General features: G+C 41.8%; 1 protein-coding gene across 1 annotated transcript in view; it reads right to left on the bottom strand.

The window, feature by feature from the left end:
• Window positions 1-3,441: 3,441 nt before the first annotated feature.
• odad2 (outer dynein arm docking complex subunit 2) overlaps window positions 3,442-19,230 on the bottom strand; it is a 50,093-nt gene continuing 34,304 nt past the window's right edge. The window contains exons 16-20 of the mRNA XM_084747263.1: window positions 19,168-19,229; window positions 16,622-16,736; window positions 12,506-12,694; window positions 11,762-11,983; window positions 3,442-3,762 (exon numbers count right to left, since the gene is read on the bottom strand). Coding sequence (XP_084603389.1) covers window positions 3,646-3,762; window positions 11,762-11,983; window positions 12,506-12,694; window positions 16,622-16,736; window positions 19,168-19,229 — 705 coding nt within the window. The 3' untranslated portion in view covers window positions 3,442-3,645. The remainder of the gene's footprint in view (window positions 3,763-11,761; window positions 11,984-12,505; window positions 12,695-16,621; window positions 16,737-19,167; window position 19,230) is intronic.

The raw sequence follows: 19,230 nt of genomic DNA, 5'->3' as shown, positions 1-19,230 counted from the left end.
CGGCAAAGTTTTACTGCAGCAAACTGTTGTACTGCATCTGTCTCCGGTTTGTTTACATCTGCTTCCACAGGAGATCACGTGAAATCGCATCCCGCGTTCACCCGATTCATAATCTTAATATAAAACTATAATACAGCCTGGCTGTAATCTGGAGGACTTAATAGTCAGTGTCTTATTATGAACATCCAATTGAATTTTTACCAGAAAAGTTGCAAAAATGTTTGTGAATGCTGTCAATAACAGTTCTTAGAAAGACTGAAAATCGGAATCGGCCAAAATCGGAATCGGCAGGTCAGACCCTTCAAAAAATCGGAAACGACCAAGAAAATTGAAATCAGTGCATCTCTAGTTAGCAATTATAAATATGTAACGAATGAAGACTTTCAAAATAAAGGCACAAAAACTGCTTGACTGGGTTTGGAAAAGATCAAGTAAAATAAGTTAGTCACTTAACTTGTAACATACACAAGTTACGTAATGTAACTAACTGACATTAATGTAACTGAGGGATATTAATTAACTTAAAAAAGAGTCACCATTGTGTGACCTATGAAATAAAGGCTAAAAAGCCTCAAAAATAATCTTAAAAAAAAAAGAGTCAGCGTTGACTATTGGTTTCAAATGGGACACAAAGCCTGATCTCCCAGATGAAAATCCTGTTTGTTTGACCCATCCATCCACCCCACTTCCTCCAATCACAGACTTTCCCGCTGTTTATACTGCATCACCTGACTCTGACAGCACATCAAAACTTAACGCCAGATGGAAGCCTCCAGAAATTACGCTAAAGGGCTGCCTACAGCGTCATAGTTTGAAGCATAGGGGCACTGACCAAGCTGCCGTATTTGATGCACAGCGAGTGAAAACTGACTGTATGCTTTCACTTTGAAGATGCTTTGATTCTATCAGTTTGAACACTAAGCTAGCCTTAGTATACATCCACCCCAGCTCCGTACATGACGCTCAGATGTGAGACCGATATCAATCTTCTCATCACACTTTTGGAGAGAAAGCAAACAAGCTGTTAGACAAAATGTTGTAACTACTCCTTTAAGTTGTAAAAGTAGAAGTAAAAGGAAAAGGTCAATTAAGTGAAATTAGAGAGCTAAATATAAAAATGTGAAAAAAGGAAAGCCTAAGCAGCCACACAAAAAGAAAACAATTTCCCTCTCTGTTTGTTTAAGTGACTAAATGTTTTTCCTTTAAACGTTCCTTGAGAATCAGTTCTGACTTTGGGCATGCTGTACTGGCCATAAAGCTTGCTGCATGGAATTAAAGAGCCATTAATCATTCTAAATTTATTTGCTCTGAATGGTTTGGAGACAGTGGCTTCTTTCAGCTCCTAGTTTTGTGTTTTTGGAGGAAGTTGCTTCTTCAGAGTAATATGTTCACTCATCCACTCTCCTCTGAACGTGCTCCCCCGGTGACCCCTGCTAACAGCTGGTAGCGTTTAGACTTCAAAGGGTGATGAAGATTTTCGACCACATATTTTCAATGTTTTGCTAATTTTCTATTTTAGCACGTGGCTGATATTAATGATGAAAGTCCCGTGAGATTTTGTGGCAGCCTCTGTGGTTGAGCGCCGAGCATCTAAGCTAACTGGGACCAGGACAGTGGGATCAGAGAGACAGAGACGCTGACAGACGAGGGGGCAGCGGTGGAGGAGGCCAGCAGTCTTTTTCTGAAATCTGCTGTGCAAAGGGCTGTCGAGCCTGATGTGGCCTGTTTATAATAAACAAGAACAGAAGACAAAAGGATCAGAGGAGCTCTGATCATCTGCAACAAGCTGTACTCACACACCAGTGTCTAAATATGTACAGTAAACAGTAAGACAGATTAGGGAAATAGCCTTTAAAAAGATATTCAGTGACATAAACCACAAAAATAATAACTACTTTGGGGAAAAAGCTGCGTAATTTGCTGCATTTTCCTCAAATATCCTTCATTAGATTGTTTTATAGTTGGTGCTGACTAAATGCCATGCAAGTGCTTTGGTACAGAGATGACCCCAGCTGGCAAAATATCTACAACATTTTTGTTTTTACTGACAAAAATAATGAGCTTGTTTGTAAAATATATTTTATTATTTATAATAAATACCTCTACAAAATGTGAAATTACTGTAAATCAATTGTGAGTAATGGAAAATCCTGATTTAAATTCACTCTTTTATATAATATCTGTGGTGCAGACAGGGCACACTATTGTATTCCTAATTGTTATGGACATTTCTGATCCACTTATGATAACAGTGCTTGAATTTATGTGTTCATATTATTGTGTGGTATTTATACAGAACATTTGTGCAGACTCCCGGTGCTATATAACCAACAGTGAGTTATTTTGTCTGTCTAAATGTCTCTCATGAGTTTGGATGTGTTACAAATATTCATAAAGTACAGAAGTATACAGACTTGTATAAAAGGTTGAGTAACCCGAGCAGATGTGAGTCTTGTTTAGACATTGTGGTCTCGTGTGGATTACTGAAGGAATGTTACTGCAGAGGACGCAGCCTCCAAGTGTTTCACGCTGAACAACGTATGTGGTATTTGGCGTGAGATCAAACATGAAAAAGAAGCATTTATTTTTATCATCGCAGTCAGAGAGCGAGAAGAGGGCTTCCTAAAATGTTTGTATGATGTCCTGATGAGGTAAGTGATGTAAACACGGAGCTCGGGATGAAAGGCTGCTGCTGGAACGGAAGCAGAAGCTCAAATAAATACACACTCATCAATCAAGATAAAAGATTTTATTTTGAACTTTTCTTAAATAATTTGATACAACACATTGTCATATATAACACTTGAGGTACTAATATTTGCAACACTTTTCTCATGCATTTTACTTGAAACTGTTTTCAAACCCATTTGAAACAAACTCTGAAGCTCAGCATGACATATGCTAAGGAAAATATTTGCCAGTAAAGTCACAGCCAGACCATTTGTACTGGTAACAGACTGTACAAAAATAATTGGGGTGGGATAAGAAAAGGAGGAGGGTTGTGTGTATTTTCTTTTTGTTGAATGGAGGATTGTCTGGTTGTTCTTGGAGATTATAGTGTTTGTTCATTTTCTTTTTGTTTTACCTGCTAAATTTACTTACAAAAACATTTACAAATATGTCAAAATAAGCCTTTTGTGTGTGCTATGGATGAAAGCATGCAAACTGCCATATGCAGTTGAGAAATGGTACATATGGATCCTTACAGTTAGTTATGTAAGTAAGAAACATTTTCTATCTCAAATGTGCATGACTTTTCACCAGCCTATAGTGGCCTTGACTTCAGCACTGACACAGAACAGAAAAAAGAAAAGTTACATTTCCCTGCAAATTTAACCATAACTGGAGTGTATGTTAGTACAACCCAACCTGTTTTACCAGTGTGTGAAGTGACGGTGTTGCAGTACTAAACTCCCATCAGCAGCCAAAGCCTGTGCCCTGTTCCCTTATTAAGTGACAGTCTGTTAGTGGGAGGAGTGCTGCAATTTTGTTTTAAGTCAAGTGGACATTTCCAGAGCATATATTAACTGTGAGGAGGGTTTTGCGATTTTAAAAAGTTACACGTAGAGTTCAGCCCCTCTCCCCATCCCAATCATTTTTGTACATTCCCCATTGGATTTCAAGGGTTGCTGTGATCCCTGATTGTCAGTTAAATAACTGGGCCTTCCTATTAGCCAGAGCCAGCAGTTGGATGTTGCGCACGCAGCCAGCAGCAGCTTGCCTGAGCATCTCATCATCTGAGCCCATGATGTTGATGAGGGGCTGCGGGAGTAGAGAGGACAGAGGTTACAGCTGGCAGCAGGAACAGATTCCCAAAGAATTATTGTTTCCACTAGAGTACTAACTCAATCTTTTGTAAAACCTTGAGGTAGTTTGCTGCTATGGCTGGAATTAACAATTATTTTCTTGATTAATCGATTAGTTCTTTGGTCCGTAAAGTGTCAAAAAATGGTCAGAAATGTTCAGTGTTTCTCATAGCCCAAGTTGACATCGTTAAATGTCTTATTTTGTCCACAAATGGCAGAGAATCAGTTTACTGTCACAGCAGACTAAAAGAAACACAAAATATTCACATTTGAGAAGCTGTAATCAGTAAATTTGCCTTTTTTTCATTAAAAAATTACTCAAAACAATTAATTGATTATCAAAATAATTGATGATTAATTTAATAGCTGACAACTAATTGATTAATCGACTAATCTGTGCAGCTCTTTGCTGTACATGGTGTCATGTCAGCCGCAGTCACTGCACACTACCGGCTGCAAAGACATACAGCGGCTGTGTGTGCGGTGACAGACTCCGGCTGCACTGGCACGTGCCCCTCTGTATGTGTGTGTGTGTGTGTGTGTGTGTGTGTGTGTGTGTGTGTGTGTGTGTGTGTGTGTGTGTGTGTGCATATGTGTATTCACTGTATGTGTGTGTGTCCCACGTTACCCTTCCAAACCATGCCTCAGCAAAGGGGTTACAGCTGCGAGCACACATGCTTCTGTAAGTTTGTTCAGATGAAAGTCATGCAGGGCAGGCTCGACATTAAAAACCTGAGCATGAACCACACAACTTTGACAGCCTTTCCGCTGCTCCAAAGGTCAGATTATATCCGACTATTAGTGGCTTGTGTAATGGATCTCGTTAGATCTTATTGCAGAACAAGGTTTTGTGCTCTCCAGAAATCTCGAGCTTTGGAAGTTTATTTTTTGGTTATATAAAACTGAACATTTAAAAGATTTTCTTGTGTTCAAAGAGTTGCGTATTATGCAGAAATAAGCAGAAGGGAACAAGCTGGATACATGAAATACCACTGAGTGGCATGTGTTTTGGAGGGTGAGCTATTTTTTTTTGTTTTATCTGCAGCAAAATCACTACATTATGTTTGTGGGCAGCTGTGGGGCTGAATCAAAGTGAATGTAAATGTAAGCATAAATACTCTGGTGCAATGGATGAATCTAAATTTGTTCAATGTGTGCTCTCTGGTAAAATCACAATGGTGTGCCACTGAGGTTTCCTAAGCCACACTTGCAATTATTCCAGCTCCTCTTGTTTACATCTATAATGAACCAACGGCAACATTACATCCCTCAACTAAGCACTTAAGGACTCGCTGCTCCTAAACATAATGAAGCTTTGATAAATACAGTAACTGCTGAGACGTCTGAGGCACTTTTAAGCTCCATATATCAAGGCCTCGTTCTCCACTGAATGAAAAGGGATTTTGAAAAAGATTTCTTTAGCAAAAATCGTGCTGCAGCAGACTAACAAGTGGCATTTAAACACCATCAGGATTGTTTCCATGATTTTCAGTGCAGCAATGTCAAATCCCTGTTGATCCTGAGCAACACAGAGGACAATATCTGGTCTGTCACTGTCAACGGAAGTGATTCAAGAAGTAAGTCTGTTTAAAACTTACATCCAGCCCCCTGGTTAGGATTCAGTTTCACAACATTAACCAGTTTTGGAGATGTCAGACGTGGAGATGTCTGCCTTCTCTCCAATACAGTGAAACTACACGGCACTCAGCTTTTGGTGCTAAAAGTACCAAGAAATACATTTAACTCAACAGAAATCTTTCCTTGCAGAAATCCTGACCCGGTTACTCAAGATAATCCACAAACTTTGTTGTGAGCAGTTTCTAGAACTATCTATCTGTCATCTAGTCATGGTAGAGAGGCTACAGCTCAGCTAAGGAGTAAGCCACTAATGTTTACAACCCACACTGTCATAAGCATGAGCCTCTCCTCAATGAGTAGGTGCACGTTTCCTTCTGAGCCAACCCCGTCTCATCCCTATTTTTCCAGCCATCCATCCACTGTCCTCCGCTTAACCGGGACCGGGTTGTGGGGGCAGCAGTCTAAGCAGGGGCGCCCAAACTTCCCTCTCCCCGGACACTTCCTCCAGGTCTTCCGGGAGGATCCCAAGGCGTTCCCAGGCCAGCTGGGTGACACAGTCACTCCAGCATGTCCTGGGTCTTCCCCGGGGCCTCCTCCCAATGGGGCATGCCCGGAACGCCTCCCCAGGGAGGCACCCAGGAGGCATCTGATATAGATGCCCGAGCCACCTATTTGTCAAATACAGATGTTTTATCACACCCCTTCAGTGTTCCATAAAGGTGCACAGCGTACCCTGTAGCATTTGTATGACACACATTGGACCATCCATTCACTCCAATATTAACTGAGACGCTGTAAGCATGCAACCCATTTTCATCACAACTTGCAATTTGGTTCGGTTTAAGCACAAAAACTGTACATTATGTTACATGTCATATGACGTCACTAAAGCAATTTGCAAAAGAAAGCCACGTGACCCAACAGATTTACATTGAAGTCACTTGCAACACCCAGTGTGTCATTTTCAGCTGCAAATGGGCACTGTGCACATCTGTATGACTCACTGATGGGCGTGATAAAACGCCAGTATTTCACAAAGGGCTGTCTGCTCGGTAGAAAGAAATTAGATCTTTCATGAAACTGTTCACACCAAGGAATGTGGATTATCTTAAATAACTGGGTCATGATTTGTGAAAAGAGACACTGCTGTTGAATTTTTCAAATGCATTTTTTTTTGGACTTTGAGCACCACAAGGCCAGTGCCATGTAGTTTCATTGTATTGGAGAGAAGGCAAACATCTTTTCAGTCAATTGCACCACAACTCTAGGGCCATGAGAAAAATATGTATTTCTAATTCTGGGGTGAACTGTCCCTTTAAGGCACTGGAACAATTTTAAAAGCTTTTGGCTAACCTACATTTTCTCAATTTGTTTCCCTTTGTCCCCTTCTTATTGACAACTCTCCCATCCTGTTCAGCACTGTTCAGCTCCACATATCAACATAGGAAGTGATGGGATTCCTTTTGGCAGTTTTGCGAAAAACTCTCAACTTGAACAGGAATTTTCAGTGATGTTTTATGTGTAGACTTTGTCTAATCTCTATCCAGATGATCAGAGCTTCGGGCAAACTTGAGACTGTTTTCCTCTCAGGTTATCATTGTGTACATAATGCATGTTAGAGCAGAACTGAGGCCGACCTCAACCCTTCTCCATGTTACATGCAAACTTAAAACGCCACTCCACACATTTGTGTGGTCAGCAAACAGCCAAAGAATCAGAGAGAAGACATTCCCAGGATTTTCAGCTCAAAGATAAACAATGAAAGGAAAACAGATGAAAGATGAGGTGAGCCAGCTTGTGTGTATGAGCACGAAAGGGCTGTGAACTTACAGCATAAAACTGAGAAAATAATATCCTTCCTCCTGATTATAATCACATCATTTTGTGGAAAAAGGCACATGGCAATCCAAGATGTCAGCTCCTCTCAATGCACCAGTGTCGAGGAGTGTATGTGAAACATTTGCCCTCAGGTTTTATATGATTTTTAAATAGCATCCAAAACACCTCCAAAAGCAAACTTACATCCAGAGGCTCCAGAAAACATGCAGCTCACTAAACAAGTCTCTTTTGTGAAAAGAGAGGATGCCTGAGAAGTGCCAGAGGCAGCGTTTTTGCCAACCTCATAGCATGTTATTCAGACGTCGCCAAATAAGGTCCCCCGAAGCGCACAGCTAGGCTAAGATAAGCGTGTCTCTCTTTGCTGCCTTTTTTCCTCGCTTGCTCTTTCCCTCCCAGCTGGGATCTCGAGGAATATAATATGTCACTTGTTAGATATTCCCTCACTGTGCTAACACGAACACTTGCCCCACGTTTGAAAACTGAATCGTGAGTTTTTGAGGTTTTTGCACTTCAGAGAGCTCCAGTGAGTCCTGACCTCCAAGAAGGGAGCTGGGGAACACGCTCCCCTCCGGGCTGAGGGGGGAGGAGGAGGAGGAGCAGGCCTGTGTGCAGTCTGGGAGGGCTGCACATATTGTTGCATGTGTACACACACATCCTATCGCACGTTGAAGTGTCATGGTGTTAAGTGCGCTCTGTTGGATCGCGTCTGCCTGCAGGATTTCAGGTTGAATTTCCCCTGTGCCAGGTCTGACAGCCATTATGGCTCCATCAACCCCCCCCCCCCCTGCATCCCAGCATTCCCATGTTTTAGACTCCACAAACAGCACAAACAGACAGCAGTGTTTAGCTGGGGTTGAGGGGAAGTTGGTGAGGGAAGTCAAGGTAAACAACATTCCCTGCTGCCTCCAGTGAGCCAGAGACTGTTAAGCTGCTTTTTCTGTGTCTCTAAAGAGGAAGAGGAAAAGGAGGGAGGGCAGCTTTCAAATCAATGACTTTCAGGGGAATGTTTCAGTCTGAACTCTGAGTGCGTCCAACCTGAAGAACATGGCTTTCTGGTCCAGGCGTGAGAGAGAGAGGCTTATGTCAAAGGCTCTAAAACATTACACTCCATGGATCTGAAAAACATGGTAGTCATAACAGAGCAGGCAGCACACAGCGCCTGTATCATCTGCTCACCACACCCACAACCTGAAGTCATGTTACCCACAAACCAACAGGAAACTGTAGAAGTAAACCTGTGATGCTCCGGTTGCTTTTTATTCCTTCCCTCACATTTGGTGTAATTTCTGCCCCCCACAGCCTCACTGCGCACTTTCACTCCTGAGGTCTGACCATGTAAGAGGGAAAAAAACAAACAGTAACCGTGCCGGGGCAGAAGTGTGCTCATGGCAACAAAAGTGCAAACAATTTTCTCATTTAGATTAGTAAAAGCCTAAAATACATACAAGGAGCTGGCAAAAGCTACGCTCTGGAATACCTTCAGTTGAAAATTACCAATAATTACCATCGGCATTTTGTAATTTTCATCAATTTACTTCACAAAGCTTTTTTTCTTATGAAAGAGCCTCTTTAATACAAATAGCTGGCTGAAGCTGTCTACAAGGATTTATGGTTTCAGCAAACAATCTCCAGTGCTTTTGGAAGCAATGTAAAGCACAGAGAGAAGGCATGTTGATTTTGTACATGACACAAAATGAAGCACATCCGTATAAAACTGCGAGATACCAAGAGTGGATGTCAAATCAAACGGCCAGGGCGATTCATCTCTCAGGCTAAAAATCTCTTTTCCCTGGTATGCGTTTCCTGTGAAGACGCGAGCACTTGAACTCCTTTTCTTGAACAAGGTTTGATCTTTGAGGCCGGCAGAGAAAATTTAGGCAATAAAATAACTAGACTAAAATACAGAAGAGTATTAGGGGCAAAGAACAAAAAATGAGAGGAAGAATATTTTTTTAAATTTGTATTTTGAGAATAAAGTCAAAATGTTGAAGAAAAAAGTTGAAATATCAAGAATAAAGTTCAACTTTTGGTGCAGCGCCAGGCATAAGAAAAAGAAATAAATCAGAGGACGTTTTTCTTTATTTTGCCTTTTCAGATTAAAGTCAACATGTCGAGAATAAAGTCCAAATACCATTTTGAACATAAAGTTGAAATGTCTGGAATAAAGTTAATTTACTATATTGAGAATAAAGCTGAAATGGCTGAACTTTATTCTCTAACATTACTAATTAATTCAACATTTCAATTTTATTCTCGACATTTGGATTTCACTCTCAACATTCTGACATTATTTATAATATTCCAACTTTATTCTCCAACATTTTGACTTTATTCTCCTTAATTCTTTAAGTTTCAACTTTGTTCTTTAAAGTCTTGACTTTATCCTCCAACAATGACGTTATTTTCCACATTTTGACTTTATTCTCAACATTTCGACTTTATTCCCCAATGTTGTGACTTTATACTCCAACTTATCCTCATTCTCAGCATCTGGACTTGTGTCATCATTTGGACTTTATTCTCCAATTATTAATACTTAAAGCATTTACTTTTACTTAATAATTTAATCGACTGTGGACCAAATTTGGAAGTGGTAAAGTAAAAAGACAGGTCACTAATGTGTTTTCCAGTGTGAAATACTTTCATTTCAATGCTAGATTTTCCCCTGTGAATCTTAAGTGAGTAGGCCATACACCACTGAGTATGCTTGAGATGAAAATTACTTTCTAAACCAACTTTGGCGTAAGAGAGACCCTCGCTCATTCGAAATCGTATACTACACGTGGGTGAACGTGTTTTGAGAGCTTCTCAATGGCACAGAAAGGCTTTTTGAAATATTGTTGCAATAATACAAGAGGCAGTCCAGAATTTAACATGGGGACGTAAATTATACACAGTGCGTCGTACCTATCCTCAATACACCCTCCCCAATTCATTCATAAGTATTGGAGATATTGTTTTAACACATTCTCTCTACCAGTTGCCTGTATATCATGAAGCAGAGCATTACAGTACACACTGAGTCCAGGAGATTGACAGGCTCTCACACTGTAATGTTTCCTCTGGGGTCAGGCAGGTAAGTATCAGCCTCCCTCCCAGACTGGCTGAGACCGAGGCCAGACCGAACAATGAGGCTGCCTGTGTTGTATTTCCATGTCTGAGATTAAGAACAAATGCAATGCTGGTGCAGTTACGTGGCCTTTGGTAATTAAGCTCTTTAAAAGTCCAAAAATACATTATGGAGTAGTGTTGCAACTCTTAACTGGTACATTAATAAGGGCAAACACAGAGACAGATTAAAAAGGGTGGTATGTCTTGCATTTGCACACACACCCATACACACACACAAACTCACACTAGAATTTCAAATATAGACACACACACACACGCACTGAGAGCTAAAAAGAGGGCTTGTCCAGTTTTTGTCGTGGCTCAAACTACAAAAAGCATTCAGCTTAACGACTTTTGCAAATTGGACATAACTCTTTCGGAACACCCAATGTTCAGTCCAGCTACCAATTATGGCTAGTGTTGAACCACATACACTGTAACAGCAGATCAAGCTAAAGTACACCATTTAATGAACATGGGAAAAAAATATCTGGCTGCAATGGCATAACCGCTTCATAATTTATATCGCAGTTGTTATTTAGGGAGGGGGAAAAGGATTTAAACTTACTGAGGCCACAGACAGATTTCTCATGTGAAAGTCTCGCTATGTGATACATGATTAAATTAGAGAATAAGATAGCAATGTTTTTCCAAAATGCTGAAATATGTACATGATCATCTGTGACAAGACATCAATTACAGCGTAATCTTAACATAAAATCTCTACATCACTGTCTGAGACAAACATAAACAGTCTCTGGAGCTGAGCATGGAAACAGCCCGACAGGCTCAAACGTTAGACAAAACAATGCTTGTTTCTTTTTGGACGAGCACTACAGAACTGCTATGATGAAGGAAGCTGGCGGATGTAGCTTTACAGAGTAAAAAAAAAAAAAAAAAAAATCTGGACCATAAAAAAACATTGTTCTCTTTTTGCCTTGAACAGCTCTGACCCCACTATTTGGCCTGAACCATATCGCTGCTGCATTCTACCCTGATGTCCAGGAACAGCCCTTAGCAACAGTTACCCCCAGCTACAGCCCTTTGACTTGTGCTGTAATGGCATCTAGGGTCTACCGGAGAAATGGCACTGCGCACACACTGAGCTGTTTGCTTTTCTGAATTCCCATGACGGCTAGAAAGTGGAGTCATGTTTCCGCCGCCGAATAAAACCCACTTTGTTTCTGCTCCATCGGTCAAAGGCTCTGAAAATAGTCACAGCTTTTCAAAGTTTATTACTCAGTGTTTTTCACACATCGCTAAAACAAGGGTGGTGGGAGGCCAAAGCACATTTTCCTCAATGTAATTATGCCAGATTTAGTCACAAAAGCAGCAAATAAACTAGAAAAATAACTACTTTGTAAATTATCAACAACAAAGCAGAAGCGAGGAGTCAAAAATTCAGCTTCAACAGCACTTCAACTGACCTTAACCACTCCCTTCCCGTGCATGGTGATGCAATTGTTGGGGTCCTTGGACAGCTGGTACAGGGCCATAGCTGTGCTCTGGTGGACTGCTGGGTCTTTTGATTCGAGGTAGTGCACCAGGGGGGCTACGGCCCCGGCATCGCCGAAGGATGCCCTGTTGCTGCCCCACATACAGCAGTGGCCAATGGCCTCAGCCAGGTGGCGACGGAGCCTGTCATCAGTCTGTGGAGAGGAGAGCAGGATGTGATCGGTCTCCAGAGAGCAGTCTTTACAATGTAGAGAGCTCCGAGCTCTACCTGGGCTGCATAATGTGGTAAAAAATCATACTGTGATTATTTTGACTGAAATTCCAACTGCAATACGATTAATGGGAATGATCTTCTTTGCATCACAATTCTCATTTTCAGAGCAAAAAAGAAAAGATTAAGATAATGGTAATATGATACTTGTTGAGGTTTGTACCAAACATGCCCTGATTTTTAGCTCAGGGCATCTCTGCAGCAGTACAGTACTTCAATCTAATTCTTCTGTGATTTAGATATTGCTCTTGGCCATATTGGCATTTCAATGATATTTTGATTAATTATGCAGCCGAAACTCCATGACAGAACACAGTTTACAAAATAATAAAATCTGCTGCACTAAAATCTACTGTAAAGACAATTACTTGTATATTGATAGTAAGCATAGTGTTACTAAATCCTAAAACCTTGTTGTTTGTCTCCACCAGTGAGATATACTTACTGTGTTAGTCAACTTGGCCAGCAATGGGACAACCCCGTGATCAGTAAGGACTGCCAGATTCTCCTTGTCTTTGGCTATTTTGGCGATGGCGGCGCAGATGCTTGCCAGCACCTCGTTGTTTGTTGACTTCAGCAAATTAACAATCAGTTCCAATCCACCGACGAGGGAGCGCACCATTTCCCCTGCATCCTATAGTGAAAGAATCTGTTATTAGCTGGTGCTCTGTCAAAATGAACAAGGAGGACGATGAAGAGAGGGGTAGTATAATGACGAGAGGCAGGCAGAAAAAACAAAAGACACAAAATAAGCACAAACAAAGCCCAGGCAACAATCAAAGTCCAATCAGTGCAAACCAACCAGTAGAACTATCTGTGTCTGAGTGAAACCAATGCTTTCATTCTCTCCTACAGTAGAACTGTGTTGTGGATCTGGGCGAACAACCAACAAGTTTGACATCTTTGTCAACCCTCACCCTAACTTGTCATAATGAAGATGACATATAGAATTTAGAGCTTTGAAGTGACATTTGAAATCTTTGCCCCACGCTGACACACAGCGTAGGCTCAAGGCTTCATGGTTTGAGTTCAAGGCACCAGCTGGTACCACAGGACTCTCAGCCACTTATGGGGCAATGCCTACCAAACCAACAGGCTGGTAGGGGAGCACTCAGAGAACCACAACGGAAGAGCTGGCAGAGACACCAGCTTCAGTATGGCTTGGCACATCAGGCCGCTGTTTAAAATCACAACACACCGTATCGCCAGCCATGGAAGAATATATCAAGGTGGCCGAGTCTGTAATGTTCAGTGCTTTGAAAATAGAACAGGAATTTCCCCGAAACCATACAATTATGGATGCAAATCACAAAGCACGCTTAATTTAAGTCCACTTCAACATCAATCTACATGTCCTCAACTGATGAATGGCACCATGGAGTACAGTAATCATAGAATTTATTATAAGAACTGTCTAGTTGTTCTTAAATCTATAAATTAAAGCATTTCATTGAATTCAGCACTGACAAAAAGCAGTAGCTGATTTACAGTTTCAGTGTACAGCTGGGAGAGCTGGATGTACTGTTGTGTTCTCCTCTCTAACAGAGAGCTCACAGCTGAGATCAGGCCAGGGTGCCGTGTATGGGCCCTGTGATGCTGTGCCAGAGGATGAGCCATGTGTGCAGTGCAGGGTAGGGAGGAGGAGGAGGGGGGTGCTGAGGCCAGGAGCTGACCCCCCGACACACAGGAAGCCCTTCCTCAGGAATACTGATGACGGCTGGCCGGGAGTCCCTGCGACAGAGGAAGCTCTCTCAAGCCACCAGCTGCGATAGACTAGCCAGAATCTCTTTCATGGCCTGGATGGGCCCCCAGATCTGAAAACCGCAACATTATGAGGCTGCACACGGAAAGGCCTTTTCTCGCTATCCCTCTCCTCTCCCCTCCTCTTACCCAGGATGAAATGAAATAGAAAACATATTATCTGCTGCCGTGCGTGATCTCAAGCTGAGGAGAGCAAGCCAAGCTGAGGATGGCAGAAGTGCACCCTGACCCCTTCTCTGGAGCAATCAGGCTTTTGTAATATACACGGCTACTTGGTAAAGGAAAAATAAATCAAGCATCTAAATGTGCCTCTGTGTCCAGGCAAATTAATGATACACCCCATTACGTGTGACTGGGAGGGTTGTGCTTCCTTGATTGAAGAACAAAGTTAATTGTCTTCATAGTACCGGTATGGTACTAAATGAGTTGAAGTTGTGGACCTGTGGGCATTGAGAAAAGCATCTGTCTGTGTCTGTGGAGGGCAGCAGTTCTGTATGGAGCATCCAGCAGATGCATTTATACCACAGCTCTCTCATAAATCCGCTATGGAACTGCTAACTCAAACCACATGGGGTTTTTATCTAAATAATGACTGCACCAAAGCAGCTGTATCAGGTTCCTCCACTCGATGGGCAGAGAGCACTATTTAGCTCTTGTCATTGCCCCTGCCCCAGAAAAATCACCCAAAAAGCATGTTCATGAATTTCCCTCAAAATTGGCACACTGACGTCCAGACAAACATTGTCAAACTTTGTTAGCGCTCAATAGTGGGTCTACAGTCCCTCTCTCGCTCCATATGGTTGCCATGCATCATTTTCGCTACACTTCTGGGCCAGAGAAATTCCAGCCAGCAAAAAAAAGACCTCACCCCCAAGACACCTGCCTGGGCCCAATATATCTGTTTAAACTTAACCAGATTGTCCCACTGACAAGTTGTTTACCTTAATCACAGCGATAATCTAATAGAACAACATTACGTTTGTAGTTGGAAATGATGTGCTGAGGGGATCAAAGACCTGCTGATGTGTTACTGAAATTAGAGTTGACTGACAACACCGCTGTGTAACAGGAGGCTAAAGGCCTGTGATGACGGAATAAAGGAGCTCATAATGTTTTAAAAGAGTATAAGTATGGGGTGACAAGGATGACAAGGATTCTGTGGAGAGTACCAGCAGCGACAGGTGTACTGAGCCTTGAGCAACTTCGCTAAGTCGAGTAACATACGTGACATTAAACACATGGTCGGCATTGGCTAAACACTGTCTGATTCACGACGGACAGTTTTTTAAACTGCATCAAAGTAATTTTTATTCCAAACATTCCTCTTCTTCATCAAAACATGGCACCTACATTACTCGCAATGCAACTCGACACTAATCGTGGCTAATGTAGCTTCAAGCCACTTATTCAAGTGGAAATTAGGAGGTCTGGTAAGGTCACATTCACTCAAGTGACTTGACATCACTTGAGGCAATTCAACAGACAAAAGACTTCCTACATTATTTTTCACATATGCAGTAGTAATTCCCACGACCTATAAACAGACTCTGATGTGTAAAATCTGTGATCGTCTTTAAAGTTCCTCCCTAGACATGTTTTAAAATATGTAAAAACACTCTGTTATGATTAATATTTTGTTTAACATGGTTTTCCCCCATAAAATGTTTTTTTTTAACTAAAAAAGGGACTGGAAGCACAGGTGATCTTTCTCCCTCAGTGAGAATTCTGGATCTGGTCTTGTGTCCTGCCCACCACCACAAGCAGTTGAGAGAAAGTGTGTGCATCAAGAAGTTGGTACTCGGGGAAACAGAGATATTCTGTCATAGATGTTTGAACCTCAGTCAGACCCAGACTCAGATGAGGAGTCTGTTGTGCACAAAAATTGGTGACTAGCAGATGTATTTGATTGGTAAGTGTGGTTAGGATATTTTATTTGTTTATGTTTTTTGTTAGCTTGTTAATTTTTAACTGGCAGTGCCTGCCACAGCTGATGCTAACTCTTGCTCTCTGTACTAACAAGTCTGCTTTGTACTGGAGGTTTCTGGTTTCTTTGCCAGCATTTGCATATTTGACAGCAACTGGCTCTCGAATTTGTTATGTACCAAATCCAGCTAGCCTGGTGTATATTTGAATCTCAGATTTTAGGGAAGTGCACAGACATGTCGCCTTTAGTAAAGGAATGTGTCAAACTTTGGACAGATATTTCAGGGGTAGAAAAACACATTTTTGAGTGGAGGGTACCTTGATAAAAAACATGTTATGTTTATGTATTTCCAGACCTTGTAGTATTCATTTCCATGTTGTTTGTTCCTCTGCGAGTCACTTGTGCAGTGTTTTCACCATAGTTCACAGAAACTGTCTGGTACCCTATGCTCTATGCGTGGCTTGTGTGCCTCTGTAACTAGTAGCATGTTGAGGGAAGATTTTCAGCTGGGAAATCAGAAGCCATGCCACAGGATATTACTCAGTCTTTCTCTCTGCCTGCGTCCCAATTCACCAATCCCAGTGTGCCAAGGAGGCTTCTCTGCTTCTTATTAGCCCGAGGTTCATGTAAGCCTCCTCTGACACAGCTCTGCCCCTGCTAACCTCCCAGCAGCAGTAGGTTGGAGGGAGAGCTTAGGAGACAAGCGTGGTGATATAAGCAGGCTTCTGTTCTGTGAGTGGGATAACCCTTTGTTCTGAAACGACACGAACGATGCAGACCTGTTTGATTTAGAGCCTCTCTATGTGCCTTTGGTGTGCTTTGCTCACATAGCCACAGGACAGAGGCAAAAGACAAATGTATTTCACTGTTCTGTACCTTTGCGTTCTTAATGCATGGACAAAGGGCCCATGCAGCGCTGGACTGAACATCTGCACTGGGGTTCTTCAATAAAGACCACACCAGGCGGACTCCATCAAGTTGGTCGATAATTCTGTAGGAGAGAGAAAACTTGTGTGAGAAGAGAGCCTAGAAGAGAAGGAAAAAATAGAAGATAGAATAAGCAAGGTCAAAAAAATGTGTTGTAATTTCAATCAGATCTGTCATTAAGCATAATTTTCTGCTTGAAAGATTTAAGAGTGTAACTGATCGTGTTTGTTTCTCAGAGCTGTGGCTGTATCAGCCTGGCCAGCAGCAGGCTCAACACAAATATAGCCAAGAGGGATCAAAGCATCGATCGATTTCAGCATTGGCTTTCCATCACAACTTTCAAGCCTTCAGTTCTTCTCCAGGCCTGAAACCACCCACTGTCTACTCACTCAAATCACTCTCTGCGGAAAAGCTTGGCAATATCGGGGCCAGAGGTTAACTCGCATACATCTGTGTGCAGTGCTTCATACATGGATTTATAAATAGAAACTGAGACAAACTTACACTTTATGTTGGTGGCTTGTTCTTCAACCAGAGCCAAAAAGAGGACCTCTTTCCAAATCAAATAGAGCCAGAGACAGGTCGCTCTATATTTCATAGGGTCGGAGTGAAGTTTACTTAGGCATGAGCTGTATTTCATGTCGTATACATGACTGTAGTCAAAACTGCAGTCAGGGTCTGGGAACCCAAAGAATTACGCCACAGTGCACCCGTTGTCTGGTATAAATAACATGTAACGTGTTCCCCATGTGTGCTTCCACCAACAAGGCCGACATTGAATGCTGTCATAATTACTTAAACACTCCCTAATCACAGTATCTCCGTGACTGGCAACGAGCGAACACTCATCAGGGACGTCCCCTGCGCCATCTGTCTTCCGTTTGCACATAAATCAGTCTAGAGGGATCATAACATCAGATCCCAGTCTGCAGGGCCTCTTAAATCCGGACCAAAAACAAAACTGAAGCGTCATATCATCCGCCAAAACAGCTCCGTCTTCCCATGAAGCAGGTATGAAACAGATTAGCAATGAAGTTGCAGCTGACAGTGATGGATTAGAGGAGGAGACCACAAACCCTGGAGGCATTAAACAACGTGTGTTCACTCTTGTAGCTACACAGGATTCGTTGGAGGAAGTGCTATGTCATTAACCACACACTGCCTACTGGTTGAGAATGAAAACAAACATTTGAGTATTTCATGGAAAACTTGAAAGTGATCGGTGTTTGTTTTGGGCTTTCAATAGTTATGGATGATCTGCATCAGAATGATGATGAGAGAATGATTGCGCTGATCAACAGAAGGTGGTGTTTGAGAGAAAGTCTCTCTTGGTAAAATTAAGTCATGTTAACTGACAGGAATGTTGTAGCTAACTGTGTGGTATCATGCATACATCATCATCATCATATTTGTTAGCTAGCCAAACACCACCTAATCATGGGAAATCTGAAAAACAGCTCCGGCACTGTTCGTCTGGAGCAGGAAACAATCAAATGTGAGTTATGTTAATTGCTCAGCAAACTACTGTACACATATGTGTCTCAAAATAAGCCATGGCCACAAAACATACAAAAAGCAGCCGTTGAAATAAGAACGTTCTGTTTAGAACTATGTGTGAAGGCTGTACAATTACAAAGTCTTTCCTAAATATACACGCCGTGAGAAAACATGGACAACATGATGAACCGACGAAAAACACTTCTCCTCTTGTGTGAATTTTACCACAGTTAGTGGCTTTATTGTGACATGCTTCACTTTTTATTGAACCCCTTGGATTTTTCCTCCAAACAAATGTAATAGGCTCATATGATAGCATTAACAGCTAACTAACAATGTAAACTCAGTCATTAAGTTGTATTTGTGTCCAGTGCTAATTAAAAAGGGTCTTGTAGTCCATAACAACCTTGTAAAAGCAATGAGGTACAGATGGAGGCTCCACAATGTTCTGCAGAATTGAGGGTGAGATTAAATGAACAGAACAAAGACTGCTCTGGACTGTGGTTCACTGTGTTTTCCCAGCCATGTAGTCTTGGACAGGGCAGGGCTTTAGGTATGTTCGTCTGACCAGCTCAAGTCCTGACAGTGACCACAAAGTTATAGTAAAGCACCGGGAATTAAACCACAACCATATTTAACACAGCAGGTACAATAAACAAAGCTTTAAAATCTGTCATTAAACTGGGGATTAAAGAGAAAAAAGTACCTGCATAATCACAAATTAAAAGATCATAGATTTCTTTAAGCATCAGCCCATGACAGGTTAATGATACTGTGTTTGAAGCCTAGAATTGGTGTCATTCCCCTGTCAAAACATATGACATCAACAGATGGCCAAGAATATGTGTTTGGAGCTAATTCGGTAATGACAGTGAGTAAGCCACTAATCACATTTTAAAAGACACCTCACACAGGGCTGTTTGCCTTGTGTAAACTGTACTCTAAATGTCATAGAGCGTGTTATTTGGTTGGATGCTGTGGAAGAGAGGAAGACTTACGCCATGTTATCCATATCTGTGGCACAGGCGCCCACTGCCTTGGTTACATTCACAAGCAGCGCC

The sequence above is a fragment of the Lutjanus erythropterus genome, chromosome 21 (assembly GCF_056507025.1).
Source record: "Lutjanus erythropterus isolate fLutEry1 chromosome 21, fLutEry1.hap2, whole genome shotgun sequence".
NCBI classification, from domain to species: Eukaryota; Metazoa; Chordata; class Actinopteri; order Lutjaniformes; family Lutjanidae; genus Lutjanus; species Lutjanus erythropterus.
The sequence above is the reverse complement of the archived record's forward strand: the minus strand, read 5'-3'. Positions and strand labels throughout refer to the sequence as shown.